At 38.5% G+C, this 20,790-nt stretch overlaps 1 protein-coding gene across 5 annotated transcripts; it reads right to left on the bottom strand.

Moving 5' to 3' along the window:
- Positions 1-9,772: 9,772 nt before the first annotated feature.
- Positions 9,773-20,049, bottom strand: LOC117936132 (transcription factor Sp3-like). Of its 5 annotated transcripts, none has more exons than XM_034858942.1 (9): positions 19,840-20,049; positions 19,457-19,559; positions 18,601-18,831; positions 17,930-18,514; positions 16,420-16,615; positions 15,699-15,884; positions 14,902-15,091; positions 14,140-14,336; positions 9,773-11,656 (listed from the first exon to the last, which is right to left on the bottom strand). In XM_034858942.1, exons 2-9 carry the CDS (start codon positions 19,523-19,525, stop codon positions 11,409-11,411), a joined length of 1,902 nt encoding a protein of 633 aa, XP_034714833.1. In that variant the 5' UTR covers positions 19,526-19,559; positions 19,840-20,049; the 3' UTR covers positions 9,773-11,408. The 5 variants fall into 5 exon arrangements, with proteins under 5 accessions (XP_034714833.1, XP_034714832.1, XP_034714830.1 ...); XM_034858941.1 differs by having other exon boundaries at positions 9,860-11,656; positions 15,699-15,903; positions 16,421-16,612; positions 19,840-20,048; XM_034858939.1 differs by having other exon boundaries at positions 9,860-11,656; positions 15,699-15,903; positions 16,421-16,615; positions 19,840-20,048.
- Positions 20,050-20,790: the final 741 nt, after the last annotated feature.

The raw sequence follows: 20,790 nt of genomic DNA on the forward strand, positions 1-20,790 counted from the left end.
CCCTGTTTCATACACTTGTTCAGTTATTTGCATAGATAGTATTTGGCTTAAGATATTTAGTTACAAGAGAGAAAAATATAAAGAAAGTCATAGACTACTTTGTTATGAATATAAAATAAAGTATGTAAAAAAAACAAAAGTATGAAAAGGTCATAGTATAGTATGTCAGAAAAAGTAATCAAAACTCTTAAAAAGTAAACAAAATGTAGCACAGTATGTCATACAAAAGGTCATAAAAAAGTAGAAAGTCACAAATGTCAGCATAGTATGCCATGAAAACTTATAGTATGTCATAGTCATAGTATAACATAAAATTCATATTATAGTATGTCAAAAATGTCATAGTATGGATTAAAAAGTCATAGTATGTCATAGAAAGGTAGAAAAATTTGAAAAAGTAGTATAGTATGTCATAAAGTCTGAAATCCATAGTATACTAGGTTGAAAAGAGTAAAAAACATAGCATAGTATTGTGGTATGTTGAAAAAAGTGATAAAGTCAAATTATGTTGAAAATAGTCATAAAAGTCATAGTATAGTATGTTGAAAAAAAGTCATAAAAAATAGAGAGAATAGTATATTGATAGTAGTAGGAGTTTTTAGTAATGTGTTATAACTAAATGTATTTGTTATTTTAGTTAGTTACAGTGGTTTGAAAGAGGTGATAACAGGTATATGGGTTGAAATTTTTTTTATAGTATGATGAAAAAAAAGTTATTGTGTAGTATGTCGAAATAAGTTATAAAAAAGGTCATAGTATAGTATGTTGAAAAAAACTCAGTGTAGAATGTTGAAAGAAACCATAGTATATCATGACTTAAAGAAATGTGTATAGTGTGTTGAAAATGGTCATAAAAGGCCATAGTATGGTACGTCAAAAAAAGTGAAACATTCCTAGTTTGTTGAAAAAACCATGGTATAGTAAGGCAGAAAGTTATAGAAAACTAATTTCTCATAAAAACATTCAGCAACTAACATGGTACCTCCGGCTCTGTGGGAGAACAGTTACCTGCCAATAGGATGGTTGTTGGTTTGAGCCCTGGCCCTGTAGTGTTAAATAAAAAGTTGCATTATGTCATAGAAAACATTTGTTATTTTAATCAGTTATAGTGTTTTGAAAGAGGTCATAACAAAAGGTATAGTAGGTTAAAAAAAAATTAGTATAGTATGTTGAAAACAATGATAAAATAGTATGTGGAAAATAGTCATAAAAGGCCATAGAATAGTACATAAAAAAAGTCGGAAAAATCCATAGTAGTATAGAATGTCACAAGTGATAAAAAAAAGTTGTGGTATAGCATGTTAAAATAGAGGATAAAAGAAAAAGGTCATAATATAGTATGTCAATAAAAGTGATAAAATAGTCATAGTATGTTAAAAAATGTTATAAAAAGTCATGTTATAGTATGTTGTGTGTCGAAAAAGGTGAAAGTTTTAGAAAAGTATTTTGGAAATGATCCTCAAAAGGTCATAGTGTAGTACGTCAAAAAAAGCCATATTATAGTATGTCTGTAAAAGTTGTAAAAAAGTCGTCTGTCATAAAATACCATGGTGGCTCTGGCTCAATATTATAACAGTTGCCTGCCAGTAGGAAGGTTGGTGGTTTGAAACCGGACCCTGCAATGTTGATTAAAAAAATGTAGTAATTGTAGTATGTTAAGAAACACATTTATTTTAATTAGTTATAGTATGTTGAAAGAGGTTATAACAAAAGGTATAGTAGGTTGAAATAATTCAGTATAGTGTGTTTAAAACGATGATAAAAAAAGTGTGTGGAAAATGGTCACAAAAGGCCATAGCACAGTACGTCAAAAAAAGGCATAGTAGTAAACAATATCAGAAAAAGTGATAAAAAAAGTCGTAGTATAGTATGTTAAAAAAGGAGATGAAAATGTCATATGTCAACAAAAGTCATAATGCAGCATGTTGAAAAAAGTCAGTGTAAAATGTTTAAAAAAGTCATAGTATAGTATGTCAAAAATAGTCTGAAAAGTCCATAGTTTACTAGGTTGAAAAGAGTGAAAAAAACCATGGTATAGTATTTCAATGAATACATTAGTATTGTAATGTTCAAAATAGTCATAAAAAGCCATAGTATAGTATGTTGAAAAAAGTGATAAAAAAGTCATAGTATAGTATGTTGACATTATCATAAAAGTCATAGTATGGTATGTTGAAAAAGGAGATGAAAGGTCAAAGTAGTATAGTATGTCATAAAAAAGTCATAGTATAGTATGTCAAAAATAGTCATAAAAGGCCGTAGTATACTAGGTTGAAAAGAGTGAAAAAAAACACAGTATAGTATTTTGATAAAAAAGTTATAATATTGTAATATTGAAAAATAGTCATAAAAAGCCATTGTGTAGTATGTCGAAAATAGTCATAAAAGTCACAGTATAGTTTGTCAAAAATACCCTGGGATAGTATGTTGAAAAAGTTGTAAAAAAATCACAGTACAGTATGTTGTAAAAACGTTGTGTAGTATGTTGAAAAAGGTGACGACAAAGTTATAGTGGAGTATGTTGAAAATAGTCATTACAAGCCATAGTATAGTATGTTGAAAAAAGTCATAGTGTAGTATGTCAAAATAAGTGATAAAATACTCATAGTATAGTATGTCAGGAAATGTTATAAAAAATACAAAGAATAGTATGTTCAAAAAGTAATTGTGTATGTCAAAAGATAGCATAGTAGTATTTTGTAAAAAAATCAGGATAGTATGATGAAAAAGGGGATTAAAAGTCATAGCATAGTATGTCAAAATTAGTCATAAAAGGACATAGTATCTATCGGAAAAAGTGAAAAAAGTCATAGTAGTGTAGAACATCAGAAAAAGTGATAAAAAAGTTAGAGTATGATATGTTAAAGGAAATGAAAAAGTCATAGTGTAGTATGTCAAAAATTGTCATAAAAGTCATAGTACAATGTGTCGAAAAAAAGCCATAGTAGTATAGATTATCGGAAAAAGTGATAACAAAGTCATAGTATAGTGTGTTAAAAAAGAAGATAAAAACGTCAAAGTACAGTATGTCAAAAATAGTCATAAAAAAGGTCGTAATAAAGTATGTTGAAAAAAGTCATAGTGTAGCCTGTCAAAAAAAGTTGTAAAAAGGTCACAATATAGTATGTTCAAAAGTAAAAAAAGCCATGGTATATTATATTTAAAAAAAAATGCATAGTAGAAGAGAATGTCAGAAAAAGTGATAAAAAAGTCATAATATAGAATGTTCAAAAAGTAGATGAAAAAGTCATAGTATCGTATGTTGAAATAAGTCATAAAAAATACATACAAGATAACATACAATGTTGAAAAAGTCATAGTGTAGCATGTCAAAAAAAAATTATAAAAAAGTCATAGTATAGTATGTCGTAAAAAAATGTGTACAGTATGTTGAAAAAGGGGATAACAAAGTTATAGTTATGTTGAAAATAGTCATTACAAGCCAAAGTATAGTATGTCAAAATAAGTGATAAAATAGTCATATTGTAGCATGTCAGGAAAAGTAAAAAAAAATACACAGAATAGTATATTGAAAAAAGTATTTGTATAGTATGTCAAAAAAACATAGTATTGTCTGTCCTAAAAATTTAGTATAGTATGTTAAAAAAGGTGATAAAAAGTCATAGTCATGGTATATTGAAAAAAGTCATAAAGAGCCACAGTATAGCATGTCAGAGAAAGTGATAAAAAGTCATACGTCATAAAGACATTCACGCACTAGCAGGGTGGCTCTGGCTGGCTAGAAGCACAGTTATAAGCCAATAGGAAAGTTGGTGGTTTGATCCCTGCAGTCTTGAGAAAAAGTAATTGTGGAGGAAAAAGTTTATTTTGTATTATGATCCTTGACCACAGCTAAGTGGGTCACTTGTATAACTTGTTGATTCACTGTTGTATAACTATTATTATTGTTTTGTAATTCATTTATCAATTGTATGTGTTTCATTTAGCAACTGTATAATTGTTTTATGTTTCATTTATCGTTGTTTTACTTAGCATAAGCCTTATATAACTTGTTTTGATACGGCTTTCCATCGAGCTCATGTTTTGAGAGACGGCGCTCCTGTTTTTGAAACATGGTTTCGAGGCAGGTGCGCCGGACTCACCAAGGAATGGGCTGGTAGCGGGGACTGGCCATCCTCGCTCCCAAACTATCCCTTGTTTGTTAAGAGATTCAAAAGACGGAAAACCCCTCGGCCCGACAGAGTCAGCTGCGAGTCACGTACGGGACGTCCAGCCACGTTGATGCTGCTCCGTCCGGACTGACGGCTCTCCCGTCCTGTGTCAAGGTAAGAGCTTTGGAGTAGAGTTTACTCTGCATCACGTACTGAGGAAATATCTGTTGCATGCTGTTTGCTTTGCTGTGTTCTGTGGGAAATAAAGTGATACGTTTATTTTAAGCAGAAAACAGTCTGTGTGATTATTGACAGTGTGAGTCTGATACTCATAGCTGTACTGTATTTTGTGACAATTTATCCTGGCAGGGAAAAAGTGTTTTTTGTGGTTCTTTGCTTTAGTTGACCACTCCGCGATCCTGTCTAAAGATTTTCACAAAACAGTAATCTTATGTTGTTGTAAACGGTCGTAGCTAGTTGTTGAAAAAAGACATAGTATAGTATGTCAAAAAGTCATAGTAGTATAGAATGTCAGAAAAAGTGATAAAACATTCACAATACAGTATGTCAAAAAAGGCCATAGTATAGTTTGTCGAAAAATAATTATTAAAAGGTCATGGTATAGCATGTTGAAAAAAAGTTATAGTACAGTGTTCAAAATAAGTGATAAAGTCATAGTATAGTATCCCGAGAAAAGTTTATAAAAAAGGTCATAGTATAGTATGTCGAAAAACATCATAGTGTAGTATGTTGAAATAAGTGATAAAATAGTCGTAGTATAATGATAAAAACTGAAAAAGTCATAGTATAGTATGTCAAAAAGTCATAGAAGTATAGAGAGTCAGAAAAAGGGAGAAAAAAAAAGTCATAATATAGTATATGTTCAAAAAGTAGATGAAAAAGCCATAGCATGTCGAAAAAACGCATCGTACAGTGTATCGAGATAAGTAATAAAGTCATTGTATAGTATCCTGAAAAAAGTCATAAAAAAGGTCATAGTATATCGAAAAAAAAAAGTAGGGCTGGGCAAGTTGCGTTAACTAATTAATTAATTAACGCCGACATTTTTTTTATCGCGCGTTAACGCAGTTTTTATAATTTCTTTATTATTGTAAAAGTTTGTTGCTCACAGACTTTGTTAGAACTGAGACCGAGAGACTCGCCCACGAGCAAAAACAGCACCTCTGATCATAGTTTATTAATTTATCAACCATACAACACAGAAACTCACCAAAAGTTGCGTCTAAAAGGTAACGAGTTAGCGGTTACGGTGGTCTCTTCCGGGTTCTTCTAGCCTCTACAGGTGATTTTCTATCCAGCCTGTAACTTCCAGCCTTTTTCGGGCTCGTTGAGCTTTAAATCCAAACCGTTACATCCAAGATTAATCCACTTTATGTCCATAATTCATCTCGTTTTGGCTCATTTATGCCGCTAGCTTGCGGCTCCGTGTCTGCTTTCTGTTTAGGGAAACAAGGCCAATAGAATGCCCATATATGGGAGACAACGTCATCCAAAGAGTATGGAGGCTGAAAGTGGACAATACTCCCAGTCAAACTGGCTAGTATGCAATCAAAGATGCTATAGTGCACATGATAGATATCTACTGTTTTATAGAGGATAATGGCCCAACTGGTTTGAGATTTGGCATATAGTTGGGCCTTTTTTGAAAGAATGTAAATAGTATGTGCTTTATATGAGTTATAATGTTTATTGTGTTTATTTTTGCAAACAGGAGAACACACAAATGCTTGTGTAGCATTGCTGTGGGTGTAATATCAATAAATATTACATTATTATGTTGATTATTGGCATAAGTAAATGTCATGAGGGCAAAAGCGTCTGGACTTTCTTTGAAAAAAATGTATGTATTTTGTCATCTGTATAAGTTATAATAATTATTTCTTCACAGTGTGACTCCCGAGACATACCAGAAGTGTTTTAGAAAGGAAACTGCCTTAAGTTTTACTGCTCTGTCTGTGATATCAATACATATCTGGAAGATTCATGTCCGGGTTTTATTTATTTACTTGTCTTTAAGGTCCTATAACCATTTTTAACATTCAAGTGATCTCCCTGCATCCCACATATTCTAATAACCCAGTTTGTCCTGAAAAAAAATGGTGTTCAAATCTTGACTGTAGACAACCAGGTTGATGTTTTACAAGTTTTTATAAAAATAAATCCAGACAAAGCTCAAAGTCGCTTAACAGAGTAGAGACATCACACACAATGTTAACATACATGTGGAAGGCAACATGAATCCTTAAATGTACCTGTATATGTGATTGGCTGCCATGGTGGCTACCTTACCTTTAATGAACCTACAATACGCCCTCAAAACTTCTACTTGTGAGGTAAAAGAGTTAACCCCTGCACCTCCATGCCGGCCTAAAAAAGAAAAGATGTTGTCCAGATGTCCTACGGTCTCTCCTACGCCTCTGCTCCTACTACCTAATATTCGTCAACATCTTTTGCAAGGGACTCTTGTCTTTCGCTGGGATCATCTTTTTCCCACATAACCATGAACTCCCTCTGGTGGGCAAGTGCCTGGAGCAGCTTCTGTCCATGGTTTCCTGTGCAGAAATACATTTCACATTTAGCCATTTGGTGTACAGGAAACACAAACCATATGAACATGCAAGACTTGGTAACCCACCTGACTTCTGGTGCAGCATCCACCGCCATCTTACTGACAGCACTAAGGAAACGCTCTGCGAAGATCTTCCCTGCTGTAAAGATCTGATTCGCTCCCATGATGTCTGCCAACTGGTGGAGGTGTTGTGCTGTGCACCCCCTCACTGCAGCAGAGCGGTGCCTGAAGAAAAATTTTGAAGACTAGACAAACAGTCAGTGCCTCCATATCAAGTCCAGGATATGTGTTGTCACAGTGTTCAAGCAAAACTAGTTAAAAAATGACAGAATTTCATACAATCAACCATAAAAACCTGGATGACATTATACAACATCTAAAAACCTCCTCCTGTTGCCTTGATATTCTACCAACGGGAGTCTCAAAAATGTTTCCAATTGTTTGACTTCTGATCTTCTACAGATTGTGAACACATGTCTTCTTTCAGGTATCTTTCCACAGGCCCTGAAAACTGCAGTAATCAAGCCACTCTTAAAAAATAACACCCTAGACAAGTCACTAATGAGCAACTATAGGCCAATATCAAACCTTCCGTTTTTAAGTAAGATCATTGAAAAAGCAGTTTTTCAACAACTCAACCATTTCTTGTCACTTAGCAACAATTTTGATACCTTTCAGTCGGATTTGCGACCACACCACAGCACTGAGACGGCTCTTGTCAAAGTCTTTAATGACATCCACCTTAACACAGATAATGGCAAAATTTCAGTCTTAGTATTACTTGATCTCAGTGCTGCATTTGACACGGTCAACCACGACATATTACTAGACCGAAAACTGGGTTGGCCTTTCTGGCTTAGTACTAAACTGGTTTGAATCCTAAAGAATAGGGATTACTTTGTGTCAATAGGTAATTATACATCTGAGCGTACAAATATGACGAGCGGAGTTCCGCAAGGCTCCATTCTGGGGCCTCTTCTGTTTAACATCTACATGCTTCCACTGGTCCAGATTATGGAAAACAACAAAAGAAGTTACCATAATTATGCGGACGACACACAAATTTACATAACTTTATCGCCAGGGGACTATAGTCCAATACAAAAAACTGAGTAAGTGCATTGAACAAATTAACGACTGGATGTGCCAGAACTTTCTGAAATTAAATGAAGGAAAAACTGAGGTGGTTGTTTTTGGAGCAAAAGAGGAACAATTAAAAGTCCACGCTCAGCTTCAAACAATTATGTTAGAAAACAACAGACAAAGCCAGAAATCTTGGTGTAGTCATGGACTCAGACCTGAATTATAACAGCCACATTAAGACAATTACAAAGTCAGCCTTCTTCACCTTAAGAATATATCAAGGGTTAAAGGACTTATGTGTCAACAGGATTTGGAAAAACTTGTCCATGCTTTCATATTCAGTAGACTTGACTACTGTAACAGGGTCTTTACAGGTCTCCCTAAAAAATCAATCAGACAGCTACAGCTGATTCAAAACATTGCTGCTCGGGTCCTCACTAAGACCAAGAGACTGGATCACATCACTCCAGTTCTGAAGTCTTTACACTGGCTTCCTGTACCTCAAAAAATTGATTTCAAAGTACTTTTGCTAGTTTATAAATCACTAAATGGTTAAGGACTAAAATACTTTTCTGATCTGCTACTACACTATGAACCACCCAGACCTCTCAGGTCATCTGGGACAGGTCTACTCTCTGTCCCCAGAGTCAGAACTAAACAGGGTGAAGCAGCATTCAGTTTCTATGCTCCTCATATCTGGAACAAACTCCCAGAAAACTGCAGGTCAGCTGCTACTCTCGGTACTTTTAAATCAAGGTTGAAGACCTTTCGTTTTGATGTTGCCTTTCTTTAAATGATATTTATTTCTTTAATGTTTAACTTATCATACTGCACTGTAAGTTTTACTCTTATTTTATCTTTAACTGTTTGTTCTTGTGTTTTATCTGCTTTTATTTGTAATTGTTTTTTAACCGATTTTTTTGTAAAGCACTTTGAATTGCCCTGTTGCTGAAATGTGCTATACAAATAAAGCTGACTTGCCTTGACGAAGGACAAAAACATGAGAATGTTGACTATGCTTTATTTCCTTTACTTCAAATGCTGCTGATACCCATCCTACCAAATTTTGATGAAATCTCACCTCAGCCCTGTGTTGAGGAGAGCGTTCAATATTCTACCAAGGTTAGCCTGCTCCAGAACAAAGGCATTGGTCGTCTGTGCAAACTTCAGCAGCAGGATGGGGCCTGTCCACTCAGGGTCCATGGCCCTCCCCCTGGTGAACATGGAGCTTTGCTACGGTGGCCATTGCAGCACAGGCCACACTAGAGTGCAAGTTATTCACCTAGGTAGTAAACATCAGTCAATACTTTTGCACCAAGTACAGGTAGATGATGTCTACCTGTACTACCTGAAGCCCACTTCTTCAGAATGGGATTCAGCCTAACTGTCTATGGAACAAACTACCGGGGCTGTTGAGTGTGTGTGTGTGTGTATGTGTGTATATATATATATATATATATATATATATATACACATACATATACATACACACACACACACACTCCTTAGTATTATTTTCTTTTTTAAACAGTCCTAAAAAAGTCAGAAGTGTCATAAATGAGTCAGGAAAATATTTTCAAAAAGTCCCAGTATAGAATGTCTGAAGTCAAAAATTCATAGTACTATAGTATGTCAAAATATCTAAAATATAGTGAAGTATGTCCAGAAAAAGTCATAAAATACAGTATATCATAAAAGCCATAAATCCTAGTATAATTCAATAAAAAAGTCAAAGTATGTCGTGACAAAAAAGATTTATAGAATGTCATAAAAAGGTGATAAATAAGTCAAGACAAAAAGTCATACGTCAGTACAGTATGCAATTAAGAGTCATGAGAGGTCATAAAGCCTGAAGCCAACATATTACAGTTAAATTTTGGTTCCAAATGCAAAATACCAACCTTCTCTGTATAGAAGACCATCCTTCTCTGTGAAAGATATATACTATACAGCTAGATGCTGCCCTGGACACACATCCTGTTACTCGAAAGTTTTAGATTTTTATTGTGATCCATTTGAAAAAAGGGTTTACAAAAGGTAACATTCAATTTTTACACCAATTCTTAAAAAAAGAAAAAAAGAAAATCACTTAAAATAAGTTTTGATACAACAAATTCTGTTAACTAATGTAATGGCTTCTATAAACAATGTGAACTTAAGATAATATACATGTAAATGAATGCTACAAACATGACAAACCAAGAAAGGGATTACATTAATTAAAATAAAAACAAAACGACAAACAATGGCATGATTGTTTTCCTTTTGACTTGAGTGACATCTGGCCAGAATTACCAACAGACCAGTTATTGCAAAACTAATCCCACATCATCCGGTGTCCAGCTGGAATGTTCAATCACACCCTCGGGAGGGGGGGGGGGCTGTTTCTGTTTTCTTCACATGGCGAGATTCGTGGATTTTCTGCTGCAGCCATATGCAGCTGACAATGACAATGAAGAGACATGCAGCAATTCAGAGGCACCCACTCAACACTTCTATGTTCACCATCATGTGGCTTTGATTTAGAAGACACGCAGATCAGCAAGGAGACACAGAAAACCAAAATACAATGTGAATTTACAACAAAAATATGCAAAAAGGAAAGAAAAATAAAGACGTGGACAAGCACAGCGGACGGTGTGCTCATGAGGAAAGATGAGACATTCTGTTCAGACTGACAAGATGCTGGAAGAAGTTGCCCTTTTTCAGAGAGGGTTGCATCTATTTCCCACCTGTCGAGGTGGTAAACAACTTCTCATCAGTTAACAGTGGCACTGTCATCCTACTCTGACGACCAGCCGAACCTCCCGCTCTGCTTGAAGCAACACAGCATGACATCAGTGTCGCCGCCCTGTTGCCTGTCATGATTGATATTTTGGAAAATGTGCTTAATTGCTTTCCTGCCAAGAGTTAGATAAGAACATCAAAACCACTTGCCAAGTACAGAGTGATAACAATCTTCTCAGCTAACTCTCTGCAAGAGAGCAAAAGCGCATATTTCCCAAAATGTTGAGCTATTCCTTTAAAATCAAGTGTTCCTTCATGGCTGCAGCAGTGCAACAATTCAGTGTGAATGCAGCGCTGCTTCAGACAGACCGCTTGGTTCTGTCAGAATTCTCCAGAGACAAAAATGCAATCATCCCAGAGAGGTTCACTACTTCGTTATTCTCTTACAGAAACTCCTCCTCCTCATTATCGTCATCATCATTTCACAAACACATTTATCTCTGTTGCATTTACATCATCTGCAAAGCTTAAAAAAACACATGCACCTCCAGCAATTTATACAAGAGTATTATACAAAATAAGGCATTTCATTGTGTAGAGTATTCATGTACTGTCTTGAGTATTAATGTATGTATGTGTGTGTGTGTGTATGCGTGTACATAGAAACCACATTTTAATGTTTTTTTGTTTTTGCCAGCCTATAAAAAGACAGCAGAAAACAAACAAAGTCATGATAACTCTTACTTAAAATATATATATTTGTCATATATATTTACGTATATATATTTCATATGTAAAAAACAAGTTAAGAGGGGAAAGAGAAAAGCCCAAGAGGTCCCTGTGATAGGCTAGTTCTCAAAAAGAAAAAGAAAAAAACACCTCGCTCATTCACCCCCTCATTCCATAACCTCACCGGACGCCACTGTGACCAGCTGCAAAGGGATCTCCTGATTGGCTAAGAGGTCGTGGTTGGCGGTCTGGAGGATGAGTGTGGTTCCGTCGGCGGTAATGACTGCGTCGGCGGTGTGCGGAGACGTGGAGGGTACCCCGCCTTTTTTATTCTGGTGAGTCTTTATGTGCTTGGCCAGGTGGTCGCTCCGCATGAACCTCTTGGAGCACTCTATGCACACAAACTTCTTCTCTCCTGTGAGATCAATGAAACAGACACATCAGACAGGGTGCTGAAGGCAAATAGTGCAGTAACTGGTTAAGTAGTTTCGCATTGCAAGATCTTCCTTCACAGCCCTGACGAGGAGGGTCAGGCTAGTCTACACAGCACCAGGGATGGGAGAAAAACATGCTCTGTTTTATCGGCATTTCTTTAAACCAATCATAACCGTCTTGGGCGGCACTAAGCAGTGATCTCAGATTCAACAGATAGTCTAGCTAGCTATCTCCGTTTACCCTGCAGAGATCTGAGGGGCAGTTACCCATAAAGCTCATAAATCAATCAAAATTTTGAACACAAACACAAAAAAAGCAGAAGGTGAGGGACATCCGGCGGACCTTCCAGCGGCACCGGGGTCGTCGATATAGACCACTGCTTAACACACATCTTTTAAAACTGACTTATAAATGGGCCAGCCAAATTCATTATTTTAAACAGCATGTTGGCCAAAATACAAAGTTCTTGCACACAAGTTGGCCACGGAATCATATTGGGATCATTTGTGTTTATTCACGTTATTCCTGTCTAGGTATAGCTGTAGGCACAAACAAACTTTCTTTTGTCAACCATACCCAAAAGAAACTATGGTTGCTCAGAAATAACCACTATTGTGGATTTGTACCTGTTGTGTGTCTGTTCACCCCAATTACAAAAGCCTTTTCTCAAAGACATCTAGACCATTGGAATCTAACAACGCAGAAACTCAACAACTGTTTGAGATTTCTGCTTCAGAGCCAGGACAGTAGATGGGGATAGAGTTCCAGGTGTGGGACTCCAACTTAAAAACGACATAAACGTATTAAACATATTCAACAGCCCTGTGTCTTTGTGTCAGTGGGCCGGTTACTCTGAATAATCCAGACATTATACACATTAATTGGAACTACTTTAATAGTCTCTATGGTAACTGTTCATGAAAGCAAGGAAAAACTATGAGTAAATGAGAAAACGCAATGTTTTTTAGTTTTGCTTGGGGTGAACCGGTCCTTAGTAAAAAAAAAAAAAGGACAATTCCAGCGCAAAATCCCAATGAACTCGTAACAGAGCTCAAACACAGCGTTTGTGCTTTGTCTGATTATGACTGTTTCCCAAGATGGCCCCGCCCGTCTTTTTAATAAATTGTACACTTACAACGTTCTCAACGCTTTGGTGTACACGCTGGGACCCTCATTATGCTCCGTAGAAGTGTGCTGCTATTTTGACCCTTGTTAGTGGTGTAAAATAGTGATTTACCCTCTCCCCAAAAGCTAGTGTTACAAGCTAATCACAGGTTTGTGGTGGCTTGTTTCAAGCTCGAGACACATTCAAATAGCATGAAACATGTCCCAGAGAACGGTCGACTAAACATCTTAAGATGCCAGAAAGTGTCACTACACCCACAATGACCTGACAGAGAATTATGAAAGACAAACAGAAAAACAGATAATATTGCATTAACACTTTAGCAATAGCACCTCTCTCAACTGTTTGACTGCTTGGGGATGCTGAGTAATATGCCTGTTAATCCATGACAGAACACAATCATTCACGTTTTCACCAGTCATGCACAAGCAAACACTGTGTGGAGTGAACACACGTCACTAGGATTGTAGGATATAGGAAATAAGCAAAGTCCATAGCTAAAAATGAATCCAACAACGTCTTAGAATGGCTTAATACATTTGAAAACTAAAACCCCCCCAAAAACATTTGTATTGCAGCCAGATGAAACAGAAAACTTCTAAAAGACTTTATGATACATTGAAAAAAAATAAGTAAATTAAACACTTAACTTAATAAATTTACTTAAAAAGGTGCCCTGCCACACAAATCAGTTTTTACTTGCATATTTTGAAATACGTTAGGTCCATGTGTGTTTGTGTTTTAGGTCGTGAATGTGAAAATTAACTGCTACCTCGTCTATCAGCTCTAGTCACTGAAAGGAAATAAGCGGAGAAATCATTGTCATTTAATCTCTATTAGCACTCTATTAACATTTAATGAATACAGCTTGTGCGGCTTGGATAATTAAAGTAACGATTACAGGCTAGTGACCAAGCAGTCATCTCATGTGAAGTCACATGTGTTTAAGTCTTATAAGAAAGAGATCCCTGCTAGTTGTTGCCCTTCATAAAACAATCAGGCTTAGCTGTACATCATTCAAAATGTCTTAGCATTTAGCTTTGGAGCTGCTGCAAGTTTTTGTATTCTCATTTGACAGATGACGCTCAACCCCTCTAGTCCCTGAACATTGTGCAATCAAAAACAATTTCGGAACAGCTGCAGACTAACATGGACATATTTTGGTATCTGTTATTTGTTAACTATAAAGGTCGACAACAGCTATGTTCCTTTAAAGCTTGTATCATGGACAGAAAGCGGCGCATGTACAAGTTTGCTTTTGTTGTCACTCTTCCAACATGAAGCTGTGTTTAGAGGTGATTCCAAAAGTGACCAGACTTATTTCAGGATCGCCTCACCTGTGTGTGTCCTCCTGTGTCTCTGCAGCTCGTCGCTCCTGGTGAACCTCTTCCCGCAGAACATCCAGTTGCAGACGAAGGGTCTCTCTCCACTGTGCCAGCGCAAATGAGCTCGAAGATGAGACGTCTTCCCATAAACCTTCCCGCAGCCGGCAATGTGGCAGATATGTTGCTTCTTCTTCCCCATGCCTGAACCTCTGTGAAATGCCCGAAAAAGGAAAAATGAGAAGAAGAAAAAAACATATACTGTGTGTAGAAATGAATGCAAAGGCTGAAAATATGCAATTTAATGATAGAGGAAGCTTTGAAAAACACAAAATGCAAGAATTTCAATTGATAAAACAATAATAGTCTGACATCACTGTGCTCACAAAGAATTAGCCAAAACATTTGTATTTTGTGTTAATATTTTTTGTATGCAAATAAGCCCTTGGAAATCTGAATTGGCACATAAACAAAATGAGGATAAGAGAGGTAAAAGAGAAGAAATGTTGTCTTTTGTAGCCAGCCACTGCAATTAACACGTGGGGGTCACTGAAAGGAGTCCCGGAAATGGATTTATGGTTGTATTCAAAGTGGCCGATGCCGACCAAACCTGCATTATATAGTTGCAATCCTGGTCTTATTGATATGACGTTCAACAAAAGGTTTTTGAGCATTACTTTGTTTTTCAGAGTTTTTGTAATGAACAAAGATGAGCTGAACACCTACACTTCCTAGTATACATGTATTTGTAATGTGTGCATTTTTTGACAGGCCCACCTTCCTCCAGACTCTTTGCAGTTGGGGCAGGTGCAGGCTACTCTGCGGAGCCTCTTGCCCTCCCCGCCCGCCATCTCCATTTCCTCATCTCCCATCGGAACACGCAGGTTGTTCAGATCGCTGGGGTTGAGCGTGGAGTTTCCACTAAGCTGCCACTCCTCAGAGTCCGGCTCCTCCTTTATCTGGATACCTGAACCAGGGAGGAAGATGCAGATTTAGGTGATTTACCACGAGAAAATTAAGATTTGCTCATTAAAATGAAGAATTATGTCTGAGGGTGTACAATAGGGCTGTCAACAAACATTCTAAATTTCAATAGTAAAAAAAAAAGATTTGAATATGAAAATGTATATTCAAATATTATCAGAGTAAAAAAACGGCACTCCCGCGGTTATGTGCCTCACTACTGGTCGTAAACAAAGATGCTAATACAAATCTTTAACAGCAGAGACAACGAGAAAATCTCCGACTAATTCATTAACAGCAAGAGACTCAGTTGTTTATGACCAAATTACGACCGGCTCCATGACAGAAGTGTATTCCGCAGCCCGTCCTGTCTCCTGCACGCTCCAGAAAGAGAGAGAGAGAGAGAGAGAGAGAGAGAGAAAGAGAGAGAAAGCGAGAGAGATGACGTTACACATGTAGTTATGTCTCCCATTGTATTGGTTTGCCCTTTTATGGACATATTGATTTTCAAATTATATCCCAGCCTCTTTGTTTTTTTAGAACAAATATTCGACCAGCATTTTGGCCAGTTTTGACAGCCCTAGTGTACACCACGTGCAGGTGTCCCATACCAATTGGACTGTTTGGGTCCTCTCCCTGTGAGTACTGAACTCCACCTTGTGCTACAGAGTTCACTGTGACTGTCTGGAGGTTGGGCAGGTTGACCTGGCCTGTCTGGCCCAGAGGGAGAGTATGGACCGGGGCTAAGGTCAGCTGCTGGGCCTGCCCCTGCCCCTGGGGCAACTGGAGCCCCTGGAGTGACTGGACACCCTGGACCTACAGAGACAGGTGGGGTACATGTTGTTAATCCGACATCCTTCAAAAGCACTATTCATTATTCATTATTCATGCTACATGAATAATGCCCATGGGAAACTTTAATGCTTTAAAACATTAAACACCTTTGATGTCACACAGACCGCTACAGGAAATCATTCCTACCACAGAAAATAAAAACTAACACGTCATAACAGGGTGCTAGATAAGACTGAGACACCACAATACTGCACTAAGTGCAACCTGCACAATTTGTTTATTTACATATTTATCATACTATTTAAGCAGTTGCACATTTTTGTATTCCCAATTTGTATATATGTTCAGATATTTGTTATTGTATTTTATTCCTATTATTATTTTTTCATGTATATACATACGTATATTGTATCCTAGCATTTCTTTTATATTCTGTGCGACTGATTTTGCTGCTGTAACACTGTAATTTCCCATTTTAATATCTATCTATCTATCTATCTATCTATCTATCTATCTATCTATCACTCTTTGTAGGTACCTGGAAGGTCTGCCACTGGATCTGCCCAGTAGCTGTGACAGTTTGGGCCTGGATGAGGAAGGTCCCGGGGTTGACCAGTTGCACACTCTGTAGAGTCTGACCTGCTGCATTTAGGTCCTGACCCTGGGCCTGGCTGTCCCCAGACAGCTGCAGGATGGGCTGCGAGATAGTGGTGGCATTAGAGGATGAGACCTGGTGATTAATAAAAACAAATCATTTACACATAAGGTTGAGAAAGCAGCATTCACATCATGTTTCTATAAAGGAGGTCCTGGTTTGACAGTACAGTTGATGGTTAGCATTTCCCACAAGCTAAAAATTGTTTTTGTGGCTGTTGACCCCTCCCACGATTTTCCCCTGGGAACGTCTGTGCTGAGTTCCGGTTTTGTTTTGTGCACCGCCAGGTGCCATACAACCACGGGAACGTATCAGAAGCTTGCCTTTCCAACTCGCAGATTATATTGTCTCTACTTTGTTCTTCACAGAACAGTCCCATGTTAATTAAGCTAGTATCTGCCTTCCACTCCCTCCTTTAAACTCCATTTCTTCTCTTTTCAAGCGTTGTCATTCATATAAAAAGTTTTTTTTAAATCTGTGACGTCTATTGTGATTTCCACCTCAAAGATGGATCTCCCGTCATCTGTGATGTTGTAGAGGAGACAATATCGGGGGGTGTCTTTTGGTAAATTGACTGGATACACTTACTGATTCAGTCTGAACGATAGCGTGAAAATAGACCCCGCGTGTATCTTTAGCAGAGCGGAATAGATCAAGCATCCACTTGAATGGCTGTGACTGCTTGCGGGGACCGCGGCGCATTCGGAACGCAGCCCAGTCGTAACCGGTGGAAAATAGGGGTTAGGAGAACCAAACACTTGAGAATTGATTGCACAACAGCATTTGCCCATAAAGTACATTCTGCACAACTGTTGAGAAAAAAGAAATCATCCCTTATTTGAGGCAAATCTAAGTGGATGGGAGAAATAAATTCTGGGGGAATTTGAGATACATGTCAGACACACTGACAGCTTTATCAAGCAGTAGGTGTAATTCTCATGGGTTAAATACACAGTAAACTCCATTGTGGCCTTAAAGCAGTGACCCCCAACCTTTTCAGCTTGTGACCCTTTAAATCAAATCCTTGTCTACGTAATACCCCTGGCTGGTGACTAGCTGGTGATACAGGTGCCAATGCAATCCCTGACTTTTGATACCAGAACAATTCCAATACCAGAACAGTCAGATTTTTAATGATACTTTACTTTGAGGAATACAGTTGTGTTTTTTCAACAAAAACCTTTTTTTTCACTGAACTAAAGGAGACAACGTTCTTTAATGTTAAAGTGTGATTTAAACTAGTAAATAAACATGAAACAAGTATTTTCCTTCTTACCACTTAAATTCTTGTGATTCATTAGATTTATCTAGGGATCCTCCCAACCACTGCCTTAAAGCATCCAGGCCTGACACACATACACACAACATTGTGTTAAAGTCACACACACTGACCTGGATTTGATGCAGGTGGTTTTGTGAGTTGAAGTTCTCTGAGGAGGGGTCGGACACGCCTGCAGACACGGCGGTTGCTTGGGTCAGAACCCCGGTGCCGTCGATGGTCTCTGGGAGATGGGAGGGGTTGGAGGAGGAAGAGGTGGTTGGCACGTAGAGTTCTTGGTTGGCGCTGCTCACTGTCCCCAGCGGCTGCTTGACGCCAGTGTCCTGACCCTGATTGTCCAGCGTCTGGCCACCCATGATCAGCTGACCTTCGGGCGTTACCCCTGTTGCAATGGGGACCGTCTGCGCTCCAGTCAGCCCTAGAGACTCCAGATCCACACTGTTTATAGGGACGAATGTTATGTTGCCGGGCAGCCCTACTGTATTAGTGTATGCTGACCCCCCAGCCAGCGGGAGGGTTTGGATTGACTGTACATGCCCCGCCTGCGTCAGGAGGTCTGTGGTTGCTGTTGTGGCACAGCTGATTCCAATGCTGCCCTGGCCGCCATCTTGGAGGAGATGAATCTGACCCGTGCAATCATCCAATCCCTGGGTGAAACCTGCAAGTGTCCCATCTGCATTTTGGATTTGGGGGATGACCTGGAAGACGTGACAACAGGTTTAAGCAAGTTATTGCCTGAACAGATACCCCGCTGTATCGTAAACATCTATCGGTTTCTGTTTACCTGATACTGAATGCCTGACACTCCATTGGCTGCGGCGTCATTCCCAGATGCTGTAACATAAATGGGCTGGTTGGGGAGACTCCCAATAGGAAGCATGTACTGCCCGTTGGACGTAACAATCCCAGAGTTTTGAATGTGAACAATTCCCTGGTCTTCCTTCCCAGATGAGACAGGAGTTAACACCTCCCATCGGTCGGAACCAGTCAGCTGGATGGCTGACATGTCTGTTGTCTGGGAGTAAAATTAACACTCAATTTAACAAGGACACAAAACACTTCAACAAGAAGATTTGTCTCAGCACTAGATTAGATCACAGAACAGGGAACCAGTCTGGCTATTGTGTGGAAATCAGATATTGATTCAGAGATCGTGCTGCTAGATCAATCATAGAGTAAATCATAGGGAGTAGGGGGATCATGTAGGATTTGTGCTGATGCAAACGATGCAACAGCCACAACCTAGAAGCAACCACCAACACACGGAGTGAAGATAACAGGCTCCGAAATGGTCGAGAGCAGGGTGTGGGGGATGGGTGGCTATTACAACACAATTGAACGCTACTGTTTGGATTATGGACGCTATTCCTGCAATATTATCACACTCCAGCATCCTCCCAGCCCAAGGTACACCGGCTATCTTCCAACGAGCCGACCCAAGTGACTGACTTCAGTGTCCTACCCACTATGGGCGGGTTTTACAGGGGTAAAGTGGGTGGCCGTTATTGAGGGGAACACAGGAAGTGTACGGCTTTCACCCCATACCATCAAAATTTTAAAACGTGTCAACTTCATGCTCTCAAAAACACAACCAGCAATCGAAAGCGAGCGAGAAAGACGAGCTAGAAAATGTCGGATACCTGTGTTTCCGCTGCGCCGCCGGGTTGCAGAAACTCGCTTTGACTGCTGTCCACGTCCGCGGACGCCATTTCTCCTTGTTTCAGAGGCTGCTCTGCTGTGGCGCTAGCAGGGAGACAGGGGGAAACTCAGCAAAACTCTGTAATCGTCAACTCCTGCCTGGCACAAAAGCCCGCAAAACATCCCCACTCTCCAGTCCAAAAGGAGCTGACTGCGAAATTCAACTTTGCAGCGCAGATTCTGTGGCGATGCCGACCCAGATGTTTACTTTGTCAACTCCGTGGCTAGCCAACTAGCTCAGTTAGCTAACCATATCTAGCTAGTTAGCAGTAGAGCAAAAGATAAAAAGACGCAGCTTGCTTCGCTGTAGGTTGCACAAACTCACCGATTAGTTGCACGCTTCGATGCGCTAAATGTTTAGGTACCAGTCATAGCGTAAATGGTAGTACCCGGGAAGCTTATCTGATAAACTAAACTCCAAACATGATTATTTTATCAAAGGCGGGCTAGCGTTGATCGGTGAATTCGGGTCGATTTTTTTCTATTTTGATTGACGGTGCGGGAAACACAAAAAGGTGGGACTAACAGGCTTGAAAGTCGAATTTGCATCACATTACAGGATGTCCCGCCCTTCTTCTCTAAAGCGATTGGCTAAGCGATAGTTTTGGCGGATGCCATTGGCTAAGCAGAATGTCATTCATTTTAATATGGGACGTGTGTTTCCTGTTTGCTGTTGAAGGAGACAAGAGATGGAATGTACTTGATTCCCAACAGAAATACTTCGTAAAAAGCTGCAGTTATTTCAAAATTGCACACTTTGTTTCACAATTTTGATGTATAATCAAGTTATATATTTTAAGTAGTGTCCATTGTTTTTATGCAGTGCATTTTCTTTTCGTCATAACACTGCAATGAAATAGACAAGCGACAAGTCAGTTTTTAGAGTGTGTTTACTGTAAATCATCGGATGGCCTCCATTACAAAAAAGCAGTTTTCAAGTTATTACAGCCTCACACTGACTTGTAACTGGTTACGAGTTAATTTTGTGATTAAATTGTCACATAATTAAAGAACATATGGCAACCTTTACAAATTAACAGTTAGGGTATTTAACGCCCAGTCTGTTGTTTTGGATCTTTAGACTATTATCAAGCACTTTTAGTAACACAGTAAGTTTGCTCGGGAAAAAATGAAGCAGGTGAACACCTTACTGGCTTGGTCCACAATAAAAACAATTGTCATCTTTAGTTTCTTTTATGTAACTGTTTTAAGTAATAACATCCACATGCCCTACCTGTATGGAGCAGGAGTGTCATGGCAGTAATGACTTTTACAG

The sequence above is a fragment of the Etheostoma cragini genome, chromosome 20 (genome assembly GCF_013103735.1).
Source record: "Etheostoma cragini isolate CJK2018 chromosome 20, CSU_Ecrag_1.0, whole genome shotgun sequence".
NCBI lineage: Eukaryota > Metazoa > Chordata > Actinopteri > Perciformes > Percidae > Etheostoma > Etheostoma cragini.